Source organism: Netta rufina (assembly GCF_964035555.1).
Source record: "Netta rufina genome assembly, chromosome: 25".
Taxonomy (NCBI): Eukaryota; Metazoa; Chordata; class Aves; order Anseriformes; family Anatidae; genus Netta; species Netta rufina.
In genome coordinates, this window is record NC_140149.1 from 5,586,537 (window position 1) to 5,608,328 (window position 21,792).

Consider the following 21,792-nt stretch of genomic DNA (forward strand, 5'->3'; position numbering starts at 1 on the left):
ATGCCGTGTGGGGACAAGCCTGAATCAGGGCCTGGGGACAAAGGACTGCATGTGTGTCTCTTGCACTGATGGTTTGTGACGCTTCTCGGTATCAGCTGCTGCCCTTGGCCCTCTCTATTTTTAACTTTCTGCTGGACAGTGCTGCTGCATGGTTAGAGCAAAGGAGAGAGAGACTGCGTGGAGGATATCAGGGTGAGGGGATGTGAAATTGTTGCATTGTTGTGTTCAGAATGGTAAAAAGATGGAGTGCCAAGGGATGAGCAAAAGAAATCAGTTTGGTCCCAGCACTGGAGAGCGCAGCATCTTCCATTAATTCCTGAAAGCTGATGATCAGCAGGAGTGAGTGGGCAGCTGCAGAGCTCTAGCTTTGTCTTCCAGTCCTTAGAGACACAATATCCCTTTATACCCCCACCTGTCACTGATGAGATGTGGTGTGTGGGTACGCCAGACATTTATTTGTGATTTGTGAACCCCCTGCCACAGGACTGGATTGTGTCAAAGAGGATGCTACCTGTGCTGGGGGTCAAGGCCTCTCTGAGGTGGTTGAAGTGATAGCAGGAGATGGGCAGAAAGGAAGAATGTTTGTGCTCTTCATGAGGTAATGCAGGAGCGGTATCACACACGTGCCCTCATCCAAAACCATGTATGGATATTCATCATTAGTGAATGTTAACGATCAATAAAAATGCATGATTATTGCATTTTTCTTACTCTCCCTTGAAGAGACATGCAAGGCACTGAAGACAACATCAGATATTGCAATTCCTGCTGTTAATTACAGGAGCCATTGTCGTGGCTATGGGGAGGAGAGGAAACAAAGCCCCAGCCTGTTCCTCTTTTGGAGGTACAGCTGCAGGCTGAGTGACCTGCAGGTGACCACGCCAGGGCTGGCTCTGGAGCACACATGCTGCCAGCTTCATGGGGATGTGGAATGCTTTTTTTGCATTATTTCCATTTTATTGCTTCCCAGCTTTCGTATTATTATTCATCGTACTTTGTTCTGTGTGGTTTGTCTCCCTGCAGAGTAAATGTAACCGTATTAATTTGTGGGTGATGAAGAGGTTTAGAATATAATTTATAACACATTTTTGGTTCTCTGCAGATTAATGATCCTCTCTAACATATGCCACTTGTATTATTGGACAGCATGATTAAGATCTGTCTTGTTCTATTTAGAAAACATGTTTCATTTTTTTTTTCTTGGAATTTTTGTAACAATTCAAAGTAGGAAGGGAGCGGTGGAGGGATTGTTTCAAACAGCACAGTGGGAGTTTCCGTACGGTATGAGAGCATTTGTCCATCAGAATCGCTAGGCTGTCTCCAGTGGTAACCAGTATCAGATGATTCGGAGAAAGACAATGACATTGTTAATAATACATTTGGCCAACCTTGCGGTGCTGCATATGTGCAGAAGTCAAATTCCTTCCTAACACTTGCAGTGATTTGCTAATCCCCTGAAGCACAACAATTGTGTTAATTTTATCTCATGAATATGTAAATGTGCTATTGAATGTCATAGGAGGAAGAAACCATTCTGTGAAACTTCAAAATAATCAGAGTAATGCTTTGACAAGGATGGACTTCTGGGTTAAAAACTAGTTGCTTAAAAAGCATGCAGAAAGTATACTCCTGCTATTGTTTTCAAAGCAATTGGCACGAAACACTGCTCACTGTCTGTATAGCCCTACCGTTGTCACTGGTTTTTCATTTAATGCTTTAATGCTTTATCTTTTTTTTTATTGGGAGATGTAATATAAGTATAGCCTTTTGCTTCGGTTTGGCAATAGAGCAATGGCAAGCCCAGGGATATATGGGGGTTTTCATTCGTAGATTATCAATTTGAAGCGCCTGTAGGTTGGTGATGACCAAAAGTTGTTACCATCTGCTTGCTGTTTGGTAGACTGCATAATGAGTTTCTGAACCTCATCTTTTTCCAGTGATGTCAGACTGTATCACAGAGAAGTATCTTTGTAGGCGTCTAATTAACCCCCTTACTAGCTCTTTCTGAGGAGAATTAACTCCTTTTGTACTCCAGGCAGGCTTGAGGTGCCTTTTTGACCTTGTGCTTTTCCTGCCCTTTTCCAGGCTCCACCAGTACACTTCTGCTTTATGCGGGAGGATATCCTTCGGTCTTGCTTAGGAAAGTGGGAAAGCACAGGCTTGGCTTTGTTCGCACCCTCGGTTTCAGTGGGTCTATACGCAGAGCTAAATATACGCTTAAGTTCTCTGCTGGTGTGTGGACGCAGTGCTCAGCAGTTTGCAGAATTAAGCCCAGCATTTGCAGTGCTGTTGGTAACAGTCCTGGGCCTCGAAGAGCTTACGGCCAGGTGGGTGCCGTGGTGCAGGAGGTGCAGGCACCTTCGGCAGCTGTGCTCTGCCGAAGCGAGTTCTTTGGAGAGCTGTGGCAATCTTGGAGGCTGCGATTAGCTTTCCAGATCAGGACTTTCTTCAGGAAGTCTGAGGGGGTTACAAATATGCTGCAGGAAATGGTGTCGCGGATCTGTTTCTGCCTTCTGGGAAGCTGGTGATCACAAAGAAACAGGGAGCGCTGCGTGGCTGGAACTGCACTTGTTCAGATGAGCTGCCCTCCTTACAAATCCTTTGGTGCACTTGGTAACACAGCGATTACGACTGGCTAAATTCACGTTCTGCAGCTGTGAGATTGAAATGGATTTGCTCAGTGTCTTAAGCTGAGCTGATTGCTACCTGCGAGGAGAGCCCCGAGCTGCTGCGGCACAGCACGGCCCCGGCTGCGAGCCCTGGTGTGTGGAGGCTGGGGCTGAGCCTTGCTGCATGAGAGGCTTGGGAAAGACCTACTGCAAGGTACGTGTCCTGAGCCCAGGGACGGTGGTGTGGTCATTTCGGAGGGCCTCGTAGGGTGGACAAACTTTGGTCTCAGTTCAGGGCTGCTCATCCTCCATGTGGCTGATGGCCTTGGCCCCTTCCTAGCCACGCTGCTGTTGCACATGTTATTTTTAGCCGTCAGAAGAGGCGTTTCTGTGAAACACCGTGCAGCCCCAAGGCATGAGAGGTGCTGTGCCGAGGTGCTTTGCTTCACATGCTCCATGCGGGGGTTCCCCCTAGGAGCTGGGGCCGCCTCTCGGCTGGGCTTGTTTGTGCTCTGTGCCTGCCTTGGTGCGGTGCATTACTAAAGGCTGCGCTGCAGGGGTGTGGGGGGCCCTGAATGCTCTCTGGTCAATTAGTTCTGTAAAGCATTATTTATTACTATTATTTTTTTTTTTTTTTTCGAAGTGGGTCAAGCCATTTTGGCATTTCAGGCGTTGATTCCTGGTTCAATTGCAGGCCCCGGTCACTATGGCAACTGCAGCAAGCGTTCGTCATGGCTGTTCCTTGGGTCGGGTTCAAGCTTCGGGACGGAGCGGGAGCAGGGCGAGTTTTGAGGGGCTCAGGGCCGGGGGTGAGCGGGACGGAGCCACAGGGGGCTGCTGCTGGGCCCACTCTCGCCACGGCAGCAGCTGCCTGAGTGGCCTCCTCCCGTCCTTCATCTCTCATGGCCTCCTCCTGTCCTTCATCGTGCACGCACCGGCAGAGCCCTTGCTGTGAAAAACACTCCACATTGTCCGGCCATCAGATAGGAGGAGGAGGATTTGGACCTCCTGTGTTTGATCAGCTCTTGGCTACTGACTTAGGAGACAGCCGAAGAAGGCACCCTTAAAACTCTCTTCTGTTCCTGTCACTGCAAAGGTGATGATCCCCGTGTACCTAACACGATTTATACGGATGGAGTTAGTTTTTTTAAGCGGGCAGGAGATGCTAAGTGAGTGGAAAACAAACTCAAAGCCAGAGTCTGCTCTGAGAGATTCCGCTTGGCAGAGCTGGCACCGAAGCGTACGGCTGTGGCAGTGCGAGCTGAGCCTGGGCAAGCATGTACGTGCCAGCTTTAAGCTACTCAGTGCTGATGCTGCTCCTGTGAAGCTGCAGCGCCATGGGTTACTCAGCCAGGCCTGAAAAACCCATTGGAGGAGCTTTGCGAGTCCTTGAGTGATCAGCTTGAGTTGGCCTCCATGGCTGCACAGCGCCTAGCAGGACCTGAGCTGAAGGCGGCTCTGAAGCATGCATCGTGCTCAGAGTGAGAGAACCAAGACTATATTTTCCACATCTGTGTGTGAGTGCATACTGAAGCAAGTATTAACATATTTATTGCAGCCCGCAAAAGGCAAAATCTGTCTCGTTTCTCATGTGATCACAACTTGGGTGAGAGTACCAAACTTTTTAATGGCTTGCATCTTGAGTTTCACATGCACGTGGTGCTTCTGTACCCGGTTTTGAACTAGTTATTTGTGCTTTAGTAACAGGCAAAACTCAGTGCACTTTCATAATTGTAACCTACAGGCAAGCAGGGCTGTGACTGAATTTGACTTGGTCTTTGAAGCTTCAGCTTGGCTGAAGCTGAAACTCAGAGTGAAACTTGTGTGTGTGAACACCCACAAACTGAAAGCAAGAAGGAGGTTGTGCTTGAAAAACTCAAGTTTTGTTGAGCTGTAGTAAGAAACGGGTATGTCTGCTCAAGCAAATCTAGTGCAGTGACATGTGACTCAGGAACGATCGGTTCAGATTCTGTCTTGTAATTCTGGGGACCTCTCAAATCAGTTTATGTTGAGTCAAGCGTGCTGGGGCAAGATTTAGGAAATCTGCTGTAACACCAGATAAGCAATTACACACCACGAACAGGAGCAATGTAGCCTCAGGATCTGGAGTTCTTAATAACCATAGGAATGGCAATTCAAAATCATTTTCATCCATGGAAGTACTTCTAATGAGCTGCAGGATTTAGTGCCATATGCACAGCACCACGTGCACATGGTTGGTGATAGTGCTTGGTATATGTAGATGCCACTATGCTGGGTTGTTAAAAACTGTGCATCTTGAATCTAGCCAGGAAAAGTAGCAGCAGGAGAGCAGAAAGAGCGAAATACACATTTTAACTGGAACAGCTGAAAGTCTGGGAAGAAACCCGATACTTTTGTACGTTTTAATAAGCCAAAAAGACCCTGGTAATTTCACTTCATGATATACCTAAACTGTTGCAGGCACTGTAACATTTCCAGTATAAAATGGATGCAGCATGTGGTATTTTGAGGAGTCTGGCAGGAAAAAAGGTATCAAGGAGAAGGAACAGTTGGGAAATCTGATTTTTCCTGTCTTATTCTGAGATTGCTGCTCTGTTCTATATAAATACGTATGTAACTGGCTTTCTGGTTTAGGTGTTAGGGCATTGGCTGAAGGTAAGGGAAGAGAAACTCCATTCCCCTAAATGTTTTGTGATTACTGTAAATCTCTGAAAGGTCTTGCTTTTGCCCTGATATGAAAGGGGTATTTTTTTTTTCTTTCTTCTTTTAACTTTTTGCTTTTTCAAACCATGAAAGCTTTTAAGTTACGGCAAAACATTTTCATCCCCAGCTCTAACTGGTGTGGGAAAGGATGATTTGGTACAGGAAGTCATGACTGCATTGTCTGTGACTGGTGTCCCATATGCCTCCCCTCCCAATGCCCCAAGGGTTTTGATGACCTTTAATGGAGTGTTTCCTAAAAGATAAGATCCCGTTTCTGCACATGCTGTTAAGAAGGGGCACAGTTGCTGATATAAAAAGTAAAGGAGGGATGGGGTGGGACTATGTCTCAAATACACTGACATCTCCCTTGTTCTTGAGCACAAGTGTAGGTTTTCTAAGCTCAGATCATCATTTTAACATCTCAGAGCCTTACAGGAGAGAATGAGTTCATTTTCTCATTAATTTCTCTGTGGGCAGATCAATTGAAAGGTGGGTGGAAAAAGACACTGACAGGCAGCTGAAGTTCTCTCTGCCACCAGTAAATGATGCCTGTCTACTGCCTGATTTTACTGGGGAGATCAGTAACAAGTGTGGCATGGGGTGCGTTGCTTCAGGAAGCCAGATTTATCTTTTGTGTTACTGGAGAAATCTGTGGGTAATGCTTCACCTCAAGGGAGGGTGCAGTTGCTTTCTCTTTGAGCTGAAGGTTAACACTTGTGTTCTTTCTTTCTTTTTGCAGTACTGCCAGTAACTCAAACCGCAGCACGCCTGCCTGCTCCCCCATCCTGCGCAAACGCTCTCGGTCCCCAACACCGCAGGACTCCCAAGGAGACACCATGGTGGAAAAAGGCTCAGACCACTCATCAGACAAATCCCCTTCCACGCCGGAGCAGGGTGTACAGCGGAGCTGTTCCTCTCAGTCAGGCCGCAGTGGGGCCAAGAACTCCAAGGTGAGGAATGAGCAAATAACTTTGGTCAAGGTGTACATTTGTCCGCTGCTTTAAACTCTAGTGTGGTACACTGGTTTTGTTCAGTGCCTTTTTTACTTCTGGCTAACTCTTCTCCTTCTTCCCCCATCATAATTCTGAAAATTCTCCTAACGGGGAGCTGTTTGGGTAGGTCAGACTTCAGTGCACCTCCATCATCCTTTCAGTGAACTCAGTCCAGGAATTGCTGATGGCTTGTACTGCAGCTCCGTAATGGCTTTGGTAGGCTAATCTTTTTGCAATCAAGGCCCTGTTTCCTTGGAAGTCTCTGTGATTTTAAGCAAGACCTTGAAAATCAGCTGTTGCAATCACTTTTTATCAACTGGATCGTGAAGGGTCATGAAAGAAATAAAGGCTCCTCTGTGCAGACAGCCTGCAAAGGGTCCATGCGTTTCTCCAGTCCTGTCTAAGCCCCGTGTTGAGATGAGGTTTAAATTGCACAAAATCAGTTTGCCAGTCCTCTGCACGTTGACTTTTACGGGTGCAGTATTACAACTGTCTGACAAACTCCATGGAAATCTTGGCTGGGTAGATGCTACTTTCCCTAGGGAAGTATTATGTCTTTCGACAGATGGTCTTAGAACCAGTATCAGCCTTTGTTTGCCATACTCAGAGGAATAGGGCTTCAAGTTTGGGGACCCTTGATTTTCTGTGAGCAGTGCGACCTGGTAAAGCATGCTAGTGCCTTGGGAACCAAGCATAACCTTTGACTATAACCCTGATGTCAGTGGTGTATTATAAGATTGCTGTCAGGAGCACTTGCATTTTTCCAGCTTTATGAAGTATTTCAGCCTGAACGACTTCCCGGTGTCACAGGTGGCAGAACAGCATAACTCTGATGGCTTGTGTGAAATGAGTTGTGGGATCTTTTACCCAATTTATTGCTGGATTGCACAAAAAGTCTTCATTCACTCCTCTTTGTGTTCACTGTCAGCAGAGAAAACGGGACTCCCTAGCCACTAAGGGAGGAGTATGTGTGCTCAAAAGGGGGCAAAGGGTTTTTTTCAAGATGATTCATTTGAGACCAGTCAGTTCCGAGGTTGCCTTGAGGTCAGACTTCTTCCTGTGCACACAGTAAACTACAACCACCGCCCAGGATGGTGGATGGCAGCCTCATGATGGTGCTGTCAGCCTTGTGCGCTTGGGCAGTCTGTCCCCAAAAGAAAGCCATGCGCTTTGAGGAGGCAGGCAGGATGCAGGGCACACTGTGTTTGTAGATGGGGTCCATCAGGAGAATCACGTCCTTGGTAAGGGGTGTTGCAGAGATGAGTTGCATTGCCCTGGCCCATGATGCGCTGTGATTCAAGGCCATGGGAGGGTGATTCTTGCCAACAGAGGAACTGTTAGTAATTCACGGTGCTTTTAACAAGGAAGGGGGGGATACAATGCTTTCTGATGGGTTTGTGGGTTTTTCTTCTCTTGATTTGTGAGGTAATTTTTCTTCTTTCCTTAATTTCTCTCTTTTCATTCCTGCATGCTTTCTCTCCGATTAAGTCACACAAGCGCCTCTCCAAAGTAAGCCTTCTTTTTTCTCTCCTGTGCCCCACTGTAGAATTGTCTCATCACGCAGAAACCCTCCCCGTGGTACTGAGCAGTGACTCCAGTAAGGCATTCTCCTGGTGCGGCTGTGAGAATGTCAGCAAGAGCTCACCCCGATGCCTGTAGCTGAGAAGCTGGTTTCACTTATATCACTGGGATCTCCTTAATATTTGCTCACATGGTGCGAAAAGTGGCCTGTTCCTCACGCTCCTTCAATTACTTCCAAAGAATTTTAGGCTTCATTTTAAGATTTGCTTTCTTTCTCCCTTAAAAATAGCTGCTGTCTTTACAGGGAGAGATCTGCTGGCTCTGGTGGGCTGAACATAATCCCTTCTCTTTCATCTCTTCTTTATGCCTTTTAGAAATGGGAGTCGATCTCTGTAACTTCTTGCCTGCTTTTTTATGATGAAGACTAGAGAGGCCATTGATCTCAGTTTACTGACTTTACATGTTTTTTCTGTGTGATGTAAATATTAAAGATCAGTGATTTCAAATGAACCCAGCTTAAACCTGTTAGAACAGACCTGTCCCAAATGAATTGTGAGAATTCATGGGCTCGCTCTGAAAGGTAATAGTAGAAAATCCCTCTGTGGGTGCTTGGATTGGAGATAAGCTCATTTGAGACGTGATCTCAAATCTCTGTGCTACCCTCAGAAGAGTGTAAAAACCAGAAACGCTGATGGGATGCTTATTGGACAGAGTGCCAGGCTGCTGGCATTTCCACGTGTGTATGCAAGTTGAAACCAGAATGGCTTGGATGGCTTCTCGATCTACTAAATCAATGTCTTGGCTTTTCCCCAGTTGATGCCTTGGATTTAATTCCAGGCAAGTTGCTAGTTAGCAGCGAAGTTGACAGTACTGGCTTACAGTTCCCTTTGTCAGAACGCCCCGTGTAGCCAGCCCTATCTTGCATGATTGCTGGTGTCTGCTGGAAACTTCTCCGTATCTTTCTTTAGACAGCTCGTCTTTTGCATGGTAATTGTAGCTTGGATGCTACAAATGAGGACTGTGGGACTAAAGGTGAGGTGTGAAACAACTTCTATGGAAAATGCAGGGCTGGAGTAGCAGAAAGTCCCAAAAGGATTCTGGTGAGTAGGGAGAAGTGTGTGGGTAGAGCAGGTCATGGCTGGGCTGTGGCAGGCTGGAGGTGCCTTGCCGAGCTGTGGAGAGATTTGTCAGGAGAGGTGGGAAGAGCATTGGCACGGAGCGGTGTGCATGCAAAGCACATTTTTACGGGTACTGGGATGTGCTTGCAGCCAGCCCCTTGCTTTTCTAAGAGGAAAAATACTTCACTGCAGTTAGAGAAACAAAAGGGAGGTGGACCTGAGGTGGGTTCAGTGCAAGGATGGGTGCACAATGCAGAGAGGGGGATCCTGGGCTTGACCTCTGCCAGCCTGCGTCAGAGCCTCCTGCCCCAAACCCCTTCCCCAGCTGAAGGGTGAATCTCATCCTGAGCTCCACAAAGCCACCCTTCCTGGAACAAGAGAGTCTGGCATCCCCTGAATCCTCTGATTCTCCCCAGGCAGATGAAGATACCTGTTCAAGACGGGGAAAGGCTAGGAACAAAGAACTGAAGGGTAAAAACTTAAAATCTCCTTTCTCAGCCTCTTCTCCTCTCCCCACCCCTCTTCTGCAAGAAGAAAAAGTCTGATTTTCCAACCTGTCTCGCTGATGAAATGAAACAGCTTGAGCCCATGAGTTTGATGCTGTGTTTATACAATTGCTGACAGTTCTGCTTGAAGTCCCTTGCCCTCTTTTTGTCTGTTGCGTTAATTGTCATGCTGCAGTGTTGCCATCAGAGGGAGTGCTTCACCAGGAGTTTTTAAGCACTGGATTACATCTGTAGGGAATCTTTGGAGCTTTTCCATGCAATCCACCAGTGTGGCATGGCCCAAACCACCTAAAGGCCTGTGTCAGCCTTAAGCTTTTACTGGCAAGCACTGCTGCTCCTGGAACAGCTTTCTGCACTCAGGGAATAAAAGAGTTTTGTTTGCAGCTCACAGTGAAATACGTGTTTTTTAACCTCTTTTGCTCTTGCCCAAGGATCAAAGTTATTTGCTCTCAGTCGCATGTCTTTCAAGACTCATCCCACTATCTGTACCTAATAATGAGTGCTGAGGAGAAAATGTCAGGTTAGAGGAAAACAGGAATTTTGATGTAGGCCCTGAAGATCGAGCAGTTTAGGTCAGGAGGGATCTCTGAAGCTCTCTAGTCCAACCTCGTGTTCAAAGTGGGGCTGATTTGGTAACATCAGGCTGCTCAGAATCTGCTTTAGTTGCATTTTGAAAACCTCCCCAGGTGGAGACTGCACAACCTTTCTGGGCCCCTGCTCCAGTGCTTAATCACTCTTGTTGTGAACAGGCTTTTTCCTTCTATCCAAATAGAATTTCCCTTACTGCAGCTTATGGCTGTTGCACCTTGTCCTTCCAGTGTGCAATTATGAGAAGAATTTGGCTGTCTTCTCATTTACCCCTCCTGCTGGGTGGTATAATCCCCTTTTAGGTAGTAGGTCATGAAATTCTGGTTGTTTTGGACTAAAGTTCAGAATTTGGGAATAAATTTCATGGATTTCTTTGAGTTACTGGGCTGTGAGGGTTCAGAAGCCAGCTGAATAGCATAGAGCCTAGACATACATAGATCAGGAGAAAGGGCTCTGGAATTTGTTCAGAGCTCTGTGCCCTCACCCAGGTCTGTGCCTCTGTTTCCTTTGTTCCAAAAAGGACTAAGTGATGTCTCTAGAGTCCATGGCAAGTCATTCACTTGGCAAAATGTTTCTGTTCCTCCGGAAGCAGCAGTACGTAGGAGTGAGTTGTGATCCTGCTCCCAGGAATGCTAAAAGGTGGAAACTTCTGTTGGCATCAAGCTAGCAGGCTGAACTTCATATACGTGATCCGCTGCTTCCCATCTGCACTGTAAGGCTGTAATCTTCCAAAGAAATACATGCAAATGTAGGGTCATTAACCTGCAAAGATTCAGAGGCAACACTACATTAATTAGAGGCTCAGAAAAAAGCCCCCATTTTTTTCCTTCCTCAAGTTCTCCTAAGTTCTTCCTGGTTACAGCCACCATGTAGCTATGAACTCTGGTACCTGCTCCTATGGCATCATCTCTGACAGCCAGTGACATCTTTTCCACTTCTGTGTGCAACTCCCTTCCTCTGTTGCTCATTTATTTTATCTTTTCAGTTCTAATGTTTATGGTTTCTTTTTCCAGTATGACAGACTTAACCTGCTCAAAGTAAGAATGTTTTTCCTTTTTCTTTCTTTTTCCCCTCTGTTATACTATCTCTTGATTTTCACAGTTTGCATCCCTCTGTATTCTGATGCTCAGTGATTTAAAAAAAGAAAAAATTGAAGGCAGATTTAAGGAGTCAGATTTACACTGAGGCTTAGTTTTGCCCCTCTTTGGACTCTCTCTAGTATGTTCTACCTGCAAAGCATAGGGATCAGGAGGAGGGAACCTCCTCATGTTTAGAATACTTGGTGGAAGCAAAAGATGAGGGTTGGGTTATCAGTATGACTGTGTGAAAGGGGAAGAAAGCCACAGAGAAGTCACACTTGGGGAAATTCAACTGTGCAGGGCAAAAGGAGTTACTGCAATTAATGTCAGCGAGGGGAATGAACTCCTGTTGCAGTGTGCTGACACCGCATGTGCACCCTGATTTAAAAGGCTCAGTAACTGCGGTGTTTTGTATATGCCAATTTTAGCTTGATTATGGATTTTTTTTTCCCCAGGAATTTTAGAGTTATGCATTTTTCTCATTAAGGCAGGCAGTTGGCAAAACAAATCTGCAGGAAAATCACTCCATCTTAGATCCTGTGCTCCTGAGGACAAGGTGGTTTGTACAAGGACAAAGCTTAATTCCCCTGATTTTTTTAGTGTAGCCTGAATTGCATAAGACCTTTTTCCATGTCCTGCTGGGAGAGAAGGATGAATTCAGCTGAACCATTTATGAATGGCACCTATGGTGAAGTATGGAAACGTGTAGCCAGTAAGAAAATTCATCTGGTTGGTCAATGAGCCAGGTGTGTATTCAGTTCTTCAGTTCATATTCTTTTCCTAGGGACTGGGGAAAGGCCTTGGGGCTGTTGCTCTTTTTAACATCAACCTTTTGTATTCTGTACTGTGGCATATACCATGTTACTCTGGGTTTTTTGTTAGAGACCAGTGCAGTGAACAGGATGCTGTCCCGAGTGGCAGAAACGCCCAAGGTGGCAAGGGGCCCTTTGGAAACGTTGGCTCTGTGAGTGGGATCCAGATGGCAGGGAATTCTGTATGGAACGGGACCTAGGGAGCACAGGAAACTGAAAGCAGGGAGGTTTAGGAAGAGAACAGTGTAGGCAAACCATGCCTTTGTAGGTATCTCTGGTCCAATCTGATCTCATTAACACTTTGTGCTTACTTTCCTATAGTAAGACATCCCAAATGTTGTTGGTCCTCTTGTGGGCTATCCCGGTGCAGCTGATTTCTGTGCTTCTGTGAATATGAACTTAGCTCTCTGCCTGAAACCTTCAAAGACTGCCATAAGTCAGAGAAATAAGTTCGTTTTCCTTCATGTTCTAGACAGGATGGGGTATAAAGCTGTGAGAAATACTCCCTCCAAGGTCAGAAGCAAGATGACTTCAAGGAAAGAAATGCAGTAAAACTTTGCTTCTGTCTTTGTCCATGGAACTGAACTCCCACAGGTGTAACGCAGACATGCTGCTGGTCACAAGAGGGGGACAGGCACAGCTGCGTGGCTGCTGACACACAAAGTGCCTGACCACGAGCTCTGCCACTGACCACCGTTAATGGTGAAAGGCTACAGTGCCTCCAAGCCTCGTTGCTCTGAGGTTAATCCACCCTAAAATGGGGGATGCCTGTAATTTCTGTCAGCTCTGCTCTGTGTCCTGACACTGGAAAGCCAGCCTCTCTGGAGTGGGAGTGTGAAGCCTATTTCTTCCTCCCTCTGTGCTGATAAATCTCACCTCCAGCTGAAAATTGCCAAGTGCGACTTTCCAAGCTGAGCTAGCTTTTTCATATGCTCCAGTGTGACATGTGGCCTGCCCTCAAACCGTCTGAAATGCCATAATAACGGCAAAAAATTACATGTGCAGAGGATGCAAAGCACTGTGCGCTGAAATTATGCAATAGTCTTTTTTTTCCGTTCAGCTTTTCTAGCGATTTTCTTCGGCAATTTTCCTGTCTTTGTACGCGTCTCCCATTTAAAATTTAAAATAAAGTTTTGCCTGGTGGCTGTTGTGAGTAAAATTGTGTCTCTGCCTTCTGATAGTTCTTCGAGGGCTCATTTGCAGAGGGTACGTTCAAATCGGTGATTTTACACCCTAGCCAGCAGCCGTGGAAGAATAAAGCCTCTAAAAGAACCGGCTGGCACTGCTGATGGTTAGCTCCTCTGCTGCTAGCGGGCGCTGCTGCTCTGCAAAATGATTGCAGCGTGAGTTTGTGTGTGTGTGTGCGTGCATGCAGACATGCACACATTAGCCTGAACTGTTTCCTATTATAGACTCATGCTCCTGGATTTGTTCTTTGTTTCTGTGACTGGGAATAACTGTTGGGCTGCACTGTGAAATCCATTGAAATCTTCTGTTTAACCTCACTTTCACTTCGCTAATTATGCAAACCAGATTGGACCTAGTTTCTCTGTCCGTCTTTCTTTTTGATCCTAAGATCTCTGTGCTAACTAATGCTTCTCTTTTATTTTGTCCTTACAGAAAAGCCAGAGTTGGTATAATGTAAGTACTCCAGTTTCTCTTGTCCCTGGGTGAAAATGGGCTGGGTGCCTGGGGGGGGAAGGTGCAAAGGGGCTTTGCAGTGGCAGTGGGGCATACTGGCCATTTCCCAAAAGAGGAGCTGGAAATGGCTCAGAACTGGCAAAGGAGGACTGACATCCTGAGGGAAAGGGTGCCAGCGGTAGGGAGCAAAAGCTTTGTCTGTGCAGTCGCTCTTCTGATGATCTCTACATCCTGTACCTTCCAGTTTCCTGGCAGAGTTGGTCTTGATGTGATGTGAAATAGCTGCCACCATGCAAACCCTTTGCATCTCTCAGGGTGGTGTGGGGCGAGAGAGGAATTATTTTCTGTTGATCTCACAGAAACGCAAACCATCGCCTGCTTCTGCCTTCATCTTATTTTTGTTCCGCAAGCACGAGGGGCAGTGGTTAGGCACAAAGCTGGCAGTTTGCGAGTTTCCACAATCGGTGCCACCTTTGCATGGTCAAACCCCACCCCTGAAGCGCTTTGAAGCAGATACGAGCAGCACGGTGGCTTTGTAGCCAAATGCAGCAGCCTTTCCACGTTCAGCAGTGGTTCCTACCTTCCTGCAGTGAGCACCAGGCATAAGAACCAGTGATTTTAGCAGATACAGTGTGCTCAGATTTGACAGAGGCGTGAGAGGCACACTTATTTGCTGTACATAACCAGCACGGGGATGTTTCACTCTCTCTGCCTTGTCTCAGAAGCCGTGGCTGGCGTAGGTAGCATGCTGTGCAGCCGTGGCAGCCTGCCGGAGCTCTGGCTGGATGTGCTGGCTGGGGAACCCGTATCAGGTGCTGCAGATCCGTGGCTCTCTGCGGTAACACTGCCTCAGGTTTGGCTGGGATCATGGCTCTGAAGGACAGCACAGAGATGTCAGAGAGGGGCTGTGACAGAGCACGCTCTTTCTTTGTTACCGTTGAAGGAGGAGGTGCATTTTTCTCACTTTTCTGCACCTTTCACTGCTTAGTAATTACTAACCCTGGTAAGCTTGCTGTGTCTCTGAGGTGAAATCCCCTTCGATGATTACTTAAGGTGTTAAATGCAGCTGGGTTGATGGATGAATCCTTTGTGCTCTCGGTAGGAAACAGACAGGCCTCCCTCAAAAAGAGAAGGGAATTTAATAAGGCTGGAGAGGAGGGGGAGAGAAGTGGGAACAGAAAACAGCTGTCCTCTTGGCAGGGACATCAGTGCAGAGCTCCCTTTGTTGTGGGGGAAGAGCCAAGCGGGATAATCAGATCGAGAGCTAGCTAGCAGCAAGGACAGGGGAAGATCTCAGACGCAGATGGAGGCGGGGAGGCAGTGGCACAAGGAATGAAGCATAACCCACGGTGGCCCGAGGTGGTGGAGCAGTGGCAGTTTGAGGAACCGTGGGGTGAGGCACTTTGGGCACGTAGGCACCCCAAACCGGCGCGTGAAGCCCGTGGCCATGGCTGAAGGTGACTTCTGCTATCGCACAAGAGCTGATGGAGGCGGTAGCTGCCGAGATCCATTCCCTGCTGCATGGTGCTTCTCTGTGGTCTGCTTCTGTGGGTCTCGTGTGTTTGTATCCTCTCTATCTTATCTTTCTGTTCTCTTGTTTTTCCTCCATATATTTTCAGCATGAGAGACAGTACATCCGGAGAGTAAGCACTGGCTGCATTTTTTGTGGTTTCCCCCCACAATTATTTTCCTTTAGAAAGCAAAACAAAACACGTTCTAGTTAGTAGAGACGGTCTGGCCAGATAAAAGCAGCAATGTAGAAACACGGATGGGCTGCAAACTGCAGGAAGGCATTCAATCCAATTGCTAGTATTAACATCAAAAATTTGCTAATGTGTCTCCTTGATAGAATTTCTCTTTTTTTTGCCAGCTCCTTCAGGCAGGATTTTTCTGGCACTTGGACCATGCTGACTCCTTTATTTCTTACCCCACTGCGAGCAGCTGTAGAAATGAATCTGTGGAGGCTCCCCCTTCATGAGGCCTTGCAGTTCCATTTTACCCATTTCGCTTCACTATCATTTTATGTAAACTTCTCTATGCGTGCAGCAAACGCTCCACAATTGTTCTTTGTGTCTCTTTGGCAGCCCTGGGTGCCAGGCACTGTGCAACACAAAACAAAAATATAGTCGTTGCCTCAAAGAGCACATGGCCCTCAAAGCTCCCAAGAGCATCAGTGGTCAGAATGCCAGTTTTCTAAAATAACTTCAGTTTTTGCTGCTTTTAACTGGTCTTTTTGTCCTTGTAGCCCTATATCCCTCTTTGGCAGTTGGAAGCCTTCCTTCTCTCCCCCTCGATTCCTTATTCTCTACTTTTTCCTTCCGATGTTACTGACTTCTCCGTCCTTGTGTGTTCTCCTCTTGATCCTAGCAGTGCTTTTTAGGATTGGCATCCCTACCAGACTGACAAGTGGGAGAAAGGGAGTGAACCAAGGTCATGGCTTGATTTGGCAAGAGTCCTGCCCTTTCATGGTCTTGGTGCGTTCTCTTCTTGGCTCTCCAGAGGAAGAGTGCAAGATGGTCGGGTGCACAGTGAGCGTTAGAAAACAACACCAGAATAAATATGCTCAACCTTACGGGGTTTGCTTTGTGTTTGTGCCCTTATGGTGGAAAAGCAAACATCACTGGGCTGGCTGGGTTCACTAGCAGTGGAAAGGAAAAGTCTCCTGAGGTGTTTCTCGTGCCTTTGGTGAGGAATAGCAGACAGGGAGCCTCTGGCTTGAAGAACTGCTTTTCTTATGGATTAAACCCCAGTTTGTTGGTCAGCTCTGGTTTCAGCCCCACTCATCTGTGCTCATCCATCAGGACGCAGTTTGAGTGTGTCTGCATTGGAGTTGTGTGTCTGCATGTTGAATTACTGTTAATTGGTTTATTATTTTTAAAGGAATAGAGCTCATAAGCAAGTTTTCTCTTTAATTTTGTTTACTAAATTACTTATTTTGAAGACCTGATGTGCTTAGAGATGGGGAATTTGTGTATCACTCCCCTGGTGACGTGAAGGATGAGGTTGCACTGGCTCTGTGGGATACAAGAGCTCCGCAAATTGGTAGAAGGAATTCCTCACCCTGCAGAAGTCAATAAAATGAGAGACAAATTGGAGACATTTTGGTGCCAAAGAAGAAAAAGCATCTCTTTTGCCCTTCTCTTTCTTGCTGGGCTCTGGGTGAAGGGCCTCATGTTTGAGCATGGAGGAGCTCCTGGGTTTCATGTCCTGAGGTCAGCGCCAGTCGAGGCCCTGAGCCCAGCAAATCTGCCAGGATTTTTTTCTGCCTGCTTCTCTGTCAGCTGGACTGGTGATCCTTCTGCTTCCCTGACTGTTCCTAAATCAGGCTGTGCATCTCTGATTTTCCACGGCATTTCTAGCTGCCGCTCTCTAGCAAGGGTTACTGCTGTGCTGGGAGCTGCCATGCCTCAGGGGAATCTGCAGAGCATGCTCCCAGGAAAGAGAGTAAGAGGCTTGTGAAAAGTTAGAGCAAAAGCAGTTGACGCTGGGGAAGATGTGAGATTTGTGTCTGTCCATGAGGTTTTCAGTTTAATATTTAGGTCCCAAGGTCAGCCCTCCTCTGTACTCCTTTCCTTTGTGTTTATCTGCTTGCAATCCTTTCACCTGCCTTCTCTTTTGGAACTGTGCTTCATTTTTTTTTCTTCTTACAGCTTTCCCCTCTACCTGACCCAAGCCTCCACCTCTTCACCCATGTCCAGTACAGTTCCAGAATGGTTAGTGGAAAAAAATATTACAATGAGAAGACAGTAATTGCCTCTTTCAGGTGTTCTTAAATACTACCAAAGACCTTTACTGTCCTGGTTAGTCCGAAAAGTTCAGCAGCAGGACGGTTCTGTCTGCTTGTCTTTGGGAGAGCAAAGTCTGCACCGAGGATTGCGCTGAGTGGGTCAAAGCCCCAACAGAAGCCCTGCACCTGCAGTTCTGCAAACAAAGGCTGTGCACACAGGGCAGCTTTCCCAGCAGTGGATCCAGGGAAGGCCTCGGCTGAGCCGTGCACAAACCCAAGCAGTCAGCTTCAGGTGTCACTGCTCGGAGTATTTCCCTCTGTCCACAGATCTGCAGGCTCTCCCTGGCTGTAGTGCTGGAGCTGCGTGCTGTATGTCACCGTTTGCAAAGTGAGTGGGAGAACATGCTCAGTGAATACAGAAATACTGCACGGAAGCTTTTTTTCATAGAGGAAAGCAGTAGTATAATTTCCAAGCCATAGGAGAATCAGAGCCAGAGAAGGCAGAAAGGAGGCAGAAAGCCTTTCGGAGCACAAAGGAGGGATGTGGTCTCCTGTGGAAATGCCCTTTCTGGAGCTGAGCACTGTCTGTATCCCCTGTAACTTTCGAACTCTCTAAGCAATTTCAGCTTGCAGAGCTGAACGTCTCAAAAATAAATCTGGTCAGATTTGTGTTTTGGTAGGTAGCTGTGTAGAGGAGAGAGCCCTGGCCCTGGGAGAGCTGCAGCAAAAGTGCATTAGGAGGTGGCTGAAGGCCTTTCTTTGTGAAGCTTTTTAAGCAGCACTTGCAGCTTCTTAACAACATCAAATGATCATGAGACTGAGCACTGTCAGAAACAAGCCTTTGATGTCTTGGTGTGCTGTCTTCTTTCCTTGCAGCACCCTCTTGGAGACCTCATAGATGCCAGCGCGAGGGGGGAATCTCAGCTGTTGGAATGAGTAAAATAACCCGGATTAAGACAAAGAGAGGGAAATGAAGCACTGTTTTAGGGAAAACACCAGAAACGTCTTCCCAAGAGGTGGCAGCCTGAGTCTGACTCAGCACCAGCAATCTTATAATGGGGTTTATTGCAGAAACCCAGGCCTGAGGATGACGTAGTGAGGTGCTGAATGAGCTGCCTTACTCTGAATCAGTGCTCTCAGCTTTCCAGTGCCAGTAACCATTTTGTCAAGCTGTTCCTGGAGCAGTGTAACTCCTTGACTTTCAGGTGTTTTTCACAGGCAGCTCCCCCCGGGGTTTCCATGATGTCAGGCGTATCGATTACTGGCCTGGCACGCCTGCTGTGGTGGAGCGGCACTAAATTAGAGATGAACTTCTGGTGCACCCTCATGGGATGATGAATTCAAATTCACTCTACCACAAACTGCCAGTGATTGCTTTGAAGCTTCTCCCTCTGGTGTTAATTCACTTTTAAAAGAAAGGAAAAAAAGAAAAAAAAAAAGGGAAGGAAGTCCCCAGCGACCCGACCAGATTTGGAAGAGATGCCGTGGGACAGGTGGCCAGTTGCTTTGCTGGCATCAATCAGCACAGCAGTCCTGCTGTCAGTGGGGTCTAAACTCTCCCACACAAGCAAGGCACGTATCCTGCTTTTCCCATTAGTTCTGCTCTGTCCAGAGGCAATGCAAGTCCTCCACAAAGGCTTAGGAGCAAGTCCATCAGTCACACGGATCAGTTAAGGTTTCCCTTCCTGGTTTTCTCCCTGCCTCCTTATATCTACCTGTGTTCTGTGCCGCGTGCTGTGCCAGACTGTGCCTTCCTCAGCTGTTGTGTAGTCAGACTTCCCTGTCCTGTCCCATCCCCCAGCAGCAGCTGCTTCAGATTTCCTCCCAGAGGATTTTTCAGCATATTACCAGTGAGTCGTGGCCCTGGCAAGGTCACACTCTTCTCCCCGTTCCCCCCCGAAAACTCGCCTCCGCCCGTCGCAGTGCCATCCAGTCCCGTCCCTCTCTGTTTGCAGTAGGGTTAATGTTTGCTGTCACCACCTCCGGGTTCGTCTTCCGATCGCTCGTGCCATTCAGATCTGCACCGGGAGAGGTGGGTGGCTGCGGAGACTGAGAAACATCCTGGCGGGATTTTTTTGGAAGCGATCCCATGCGGAGTTTCCAGCGAGAAAGGCCATTCAGTAAAACAACACAGGTGCCTCGCAGCTGTCTGCAGTGCTAATACCTTGTCCCTCCTGGGCTGCAGAAGTTGCTTTGCTCTCCCTTCACCTGGGGATGCTGGGTGAGTGCAGGCAGATGCGAGGAGCGATGCCTTCATGGTGCACCTGAGCAGCTCTTTGGTCCTCCCTGCACCCAGTGGCCGTGCCCTCGCAGGGTTTTGTGTGGTTGGAAACATCTGCGAGCCCGGTTTGTTAGGAAGAGCTCGGATTTTTCACCAGTATGCTTGCGTCTGGTTCTCACAGCTCAGCATCGTGGCTGAGCAGAGCTGCATGGCGTGGGCTTTTCCTCTGCATTTCCACCCTTGAGCAGAGATGGAGAGCGTGGGGATGGAGGGCAGAGGGATTCAGGGAGCTGTGCTCCAGGCAATCTTCCCGAGACCTGCAGGGAGTTTACTGGAGCCTGCAGGAGCCCTTGCTCATCCTTTCCAAAGTGACCTGGCTGAACCTAGAAAGCCACAGGCTTTTTTGGGGGGGCGCAGGAGCAGCTGAGCTCTAACATTTCTTAACTTCGTGGGTCTCGCAGGGGCTGATTCATCACAGCTCTGTTCTTTTGGCTGGTCCCTCCTTAGCCCAGCTCCCCTCGCGCCGCCCCCACTGCAGTGTCCAGCAGCTCTCCACGACAGGAAACATCTGCTGGAGGCTGAGCCTGGGTTACTGCAGGGCATTGGCCGGCAGAGCTCCCCTCTACAGTAACTGGAAGCATGTGCGAGGCACTTTGGTATCCCCTCGCCTGCTCCTTCCACGAGAAACCTCCCCAAAGACCAAAGCTGCCTTTCTGAGCAGAGGGACGAGAGGAGAGAGCCTGAGGCAGGCGCAAGAATAAGAATCGCCGCTTTTTTGCTTTCGAAGCAGGGAGAAAACACCAGCAGCTGAAGGCTCTGAGCTGTTTGGTGTCCTGTTACTGTGGGGTGCTGGCCATCGGACCTGTGCTGGGTGCTAGCTCGCAGTCCTGGCCACCAGAGCTGGCTCAGGAGTCACAGACGCCTTGCACAACCTGCCTGGGACCGCTCGGGCTGTTGGTGCTTTCGCAGCCCTTTTCCAGAGGATACCCGCAGCAAGAATTGGGTGAGACTGGAGCAGAAGAGCGCAAACGCCGCCCGCCAGCACGCTTATCCTCATGAGCCACTTGGAAAAAGTCCTCCCCAGGGCGAGTCCCCTCTCAGAGCTGCAGAGGCCGCTAGGGCAGACGACCTGAACGTGAGCGGGGAAGCAGGGGAAGGCACACGAACTCCTGCCAAGCTGCTGTATCTCTTTCGACTTTGAATCTAAACAAGAAGCAGTGACAGCAGGAAGAGGAAAAGCAGTCTGCCTGGGAACACGGGGAGCTGTGGGAGCACGGAGGGGACGCTATGGATCCCTTGCCGGAGTGCGAGGCTCTCTGGGATCTTGTGCTGCATCAGGAGCTCTCAAGTCTGCTCTCAGACCTGGACGGGCTTGTCGACTTGCCCCAGGAGTATGTCAGCAGTGGATCAGATGAAATTCTAGCTGTGAGTGTTGCTAAACTGAGCTGTTTTTCACTGTAACAGAAGTTCTGGTGCTAAGCAGAAGCGTCTGTTGTAGTGCAAGCTTTGGACGGGTCAGAACATCCCAGGCTGTGGGGAAGGGAGCAGAGCGGGGCTCCCCATGGAGACAGAACTGTTAATTCTGGTCTGTAACGTGTTAAACCCAGAGCTCAGAGCTGATTATAATCTCTATTCCTCCCTCTTTTCCCATCCTCTCCGCTTGTCCCAGAAAATACTGGGCTTAGGCTCTTACTGGAGCCCGTCTCTGGCCAAGGCTTTTTCCAGATATTCAGGCTAGAAGTTTGGTAAGTGGAATGATACTTCTGTCACTTGCTGCTTTGTAGATTTTATTCGTAATCAAGACACCTTCCTGTGGGCCCACAGGACTGAAACAAATATCTGACGTGCTAAGATGTTAAAATTATTGTTTCTAGTTAATTAGTTCATTGAAACAATGTGTGGAAGAGGGAATGCTTCTTCTGGGGGAGTAGGATGAGGGTGTAGGTGCTTCTTTCCTTTCTCTGACAGCATTTGGCAGTTCTGTAAGGCTAATAACCTTCACATTCCTCCTATCCCTTCAGCACCCCCCCCTCAGTTTCTCAACCAGAAACTACCTTCTGCAGTCACGTTCATTTGGGGGCCCCTTGCTGGGAGGCTCCGGTGTGTGCCCACCATTCTGCATTGGGAGAGTTGTGTTGTGCAGCTGCTAGAGGTAGGAAGGGGCTGTTGAGAGGAAAGTGAGATACAGAGGGAAGAGCTTGTCCCCCCAGGTTGCTCTGCCTTCCCTACGTTTGTGGGAGAAAGAGCAGGAGAGATCAGAGGAGAGACATGGGCCTCCTGAAATTGTACCTGC

General features: G+C 48.0%; 1 protein-coding gene across 13 annotated transcripts in view; it reads left to right on the forward strand.

Annotated features, from left to right (window-relative positions):
* GRAMD1B (GRAM domain containing 1B) overlaps positions 1-21,792 on the forward strand; it is a 91,376-nt gene that overhangs the window by 51,792 nt on the left and 17,792 nt on the right. For 9 of the 13 annotated variants that reach the window (XR_014619114.1, XR_014619115.1, XR_014619119.1 and 6 more), the window contains 2 exons: positions 6,034-6,244; positions 13,531-13,551. Coding sequence is in view for 8 of the 13 variants with exons in the window: in XM_084301437.1 (XP_084157563.1) it covers positions 6,034-6,244; positions 13,531-13,551 (232 nt within the window). In the remaining 5 variants the exon portion in view is untranslated. Of the gene's footprint in view, positions 1-6,033; positions 6,245-13,530; positions 13,552-15,921; positions 16,120-16,915; positions 20,925-21,792 lie in introns of those variants that run through there. The other 4 variants (XM_084301433.1, XR_014619116.1, XM_084301434.1 and 1 more) reach the window with 4 other exon arrangements.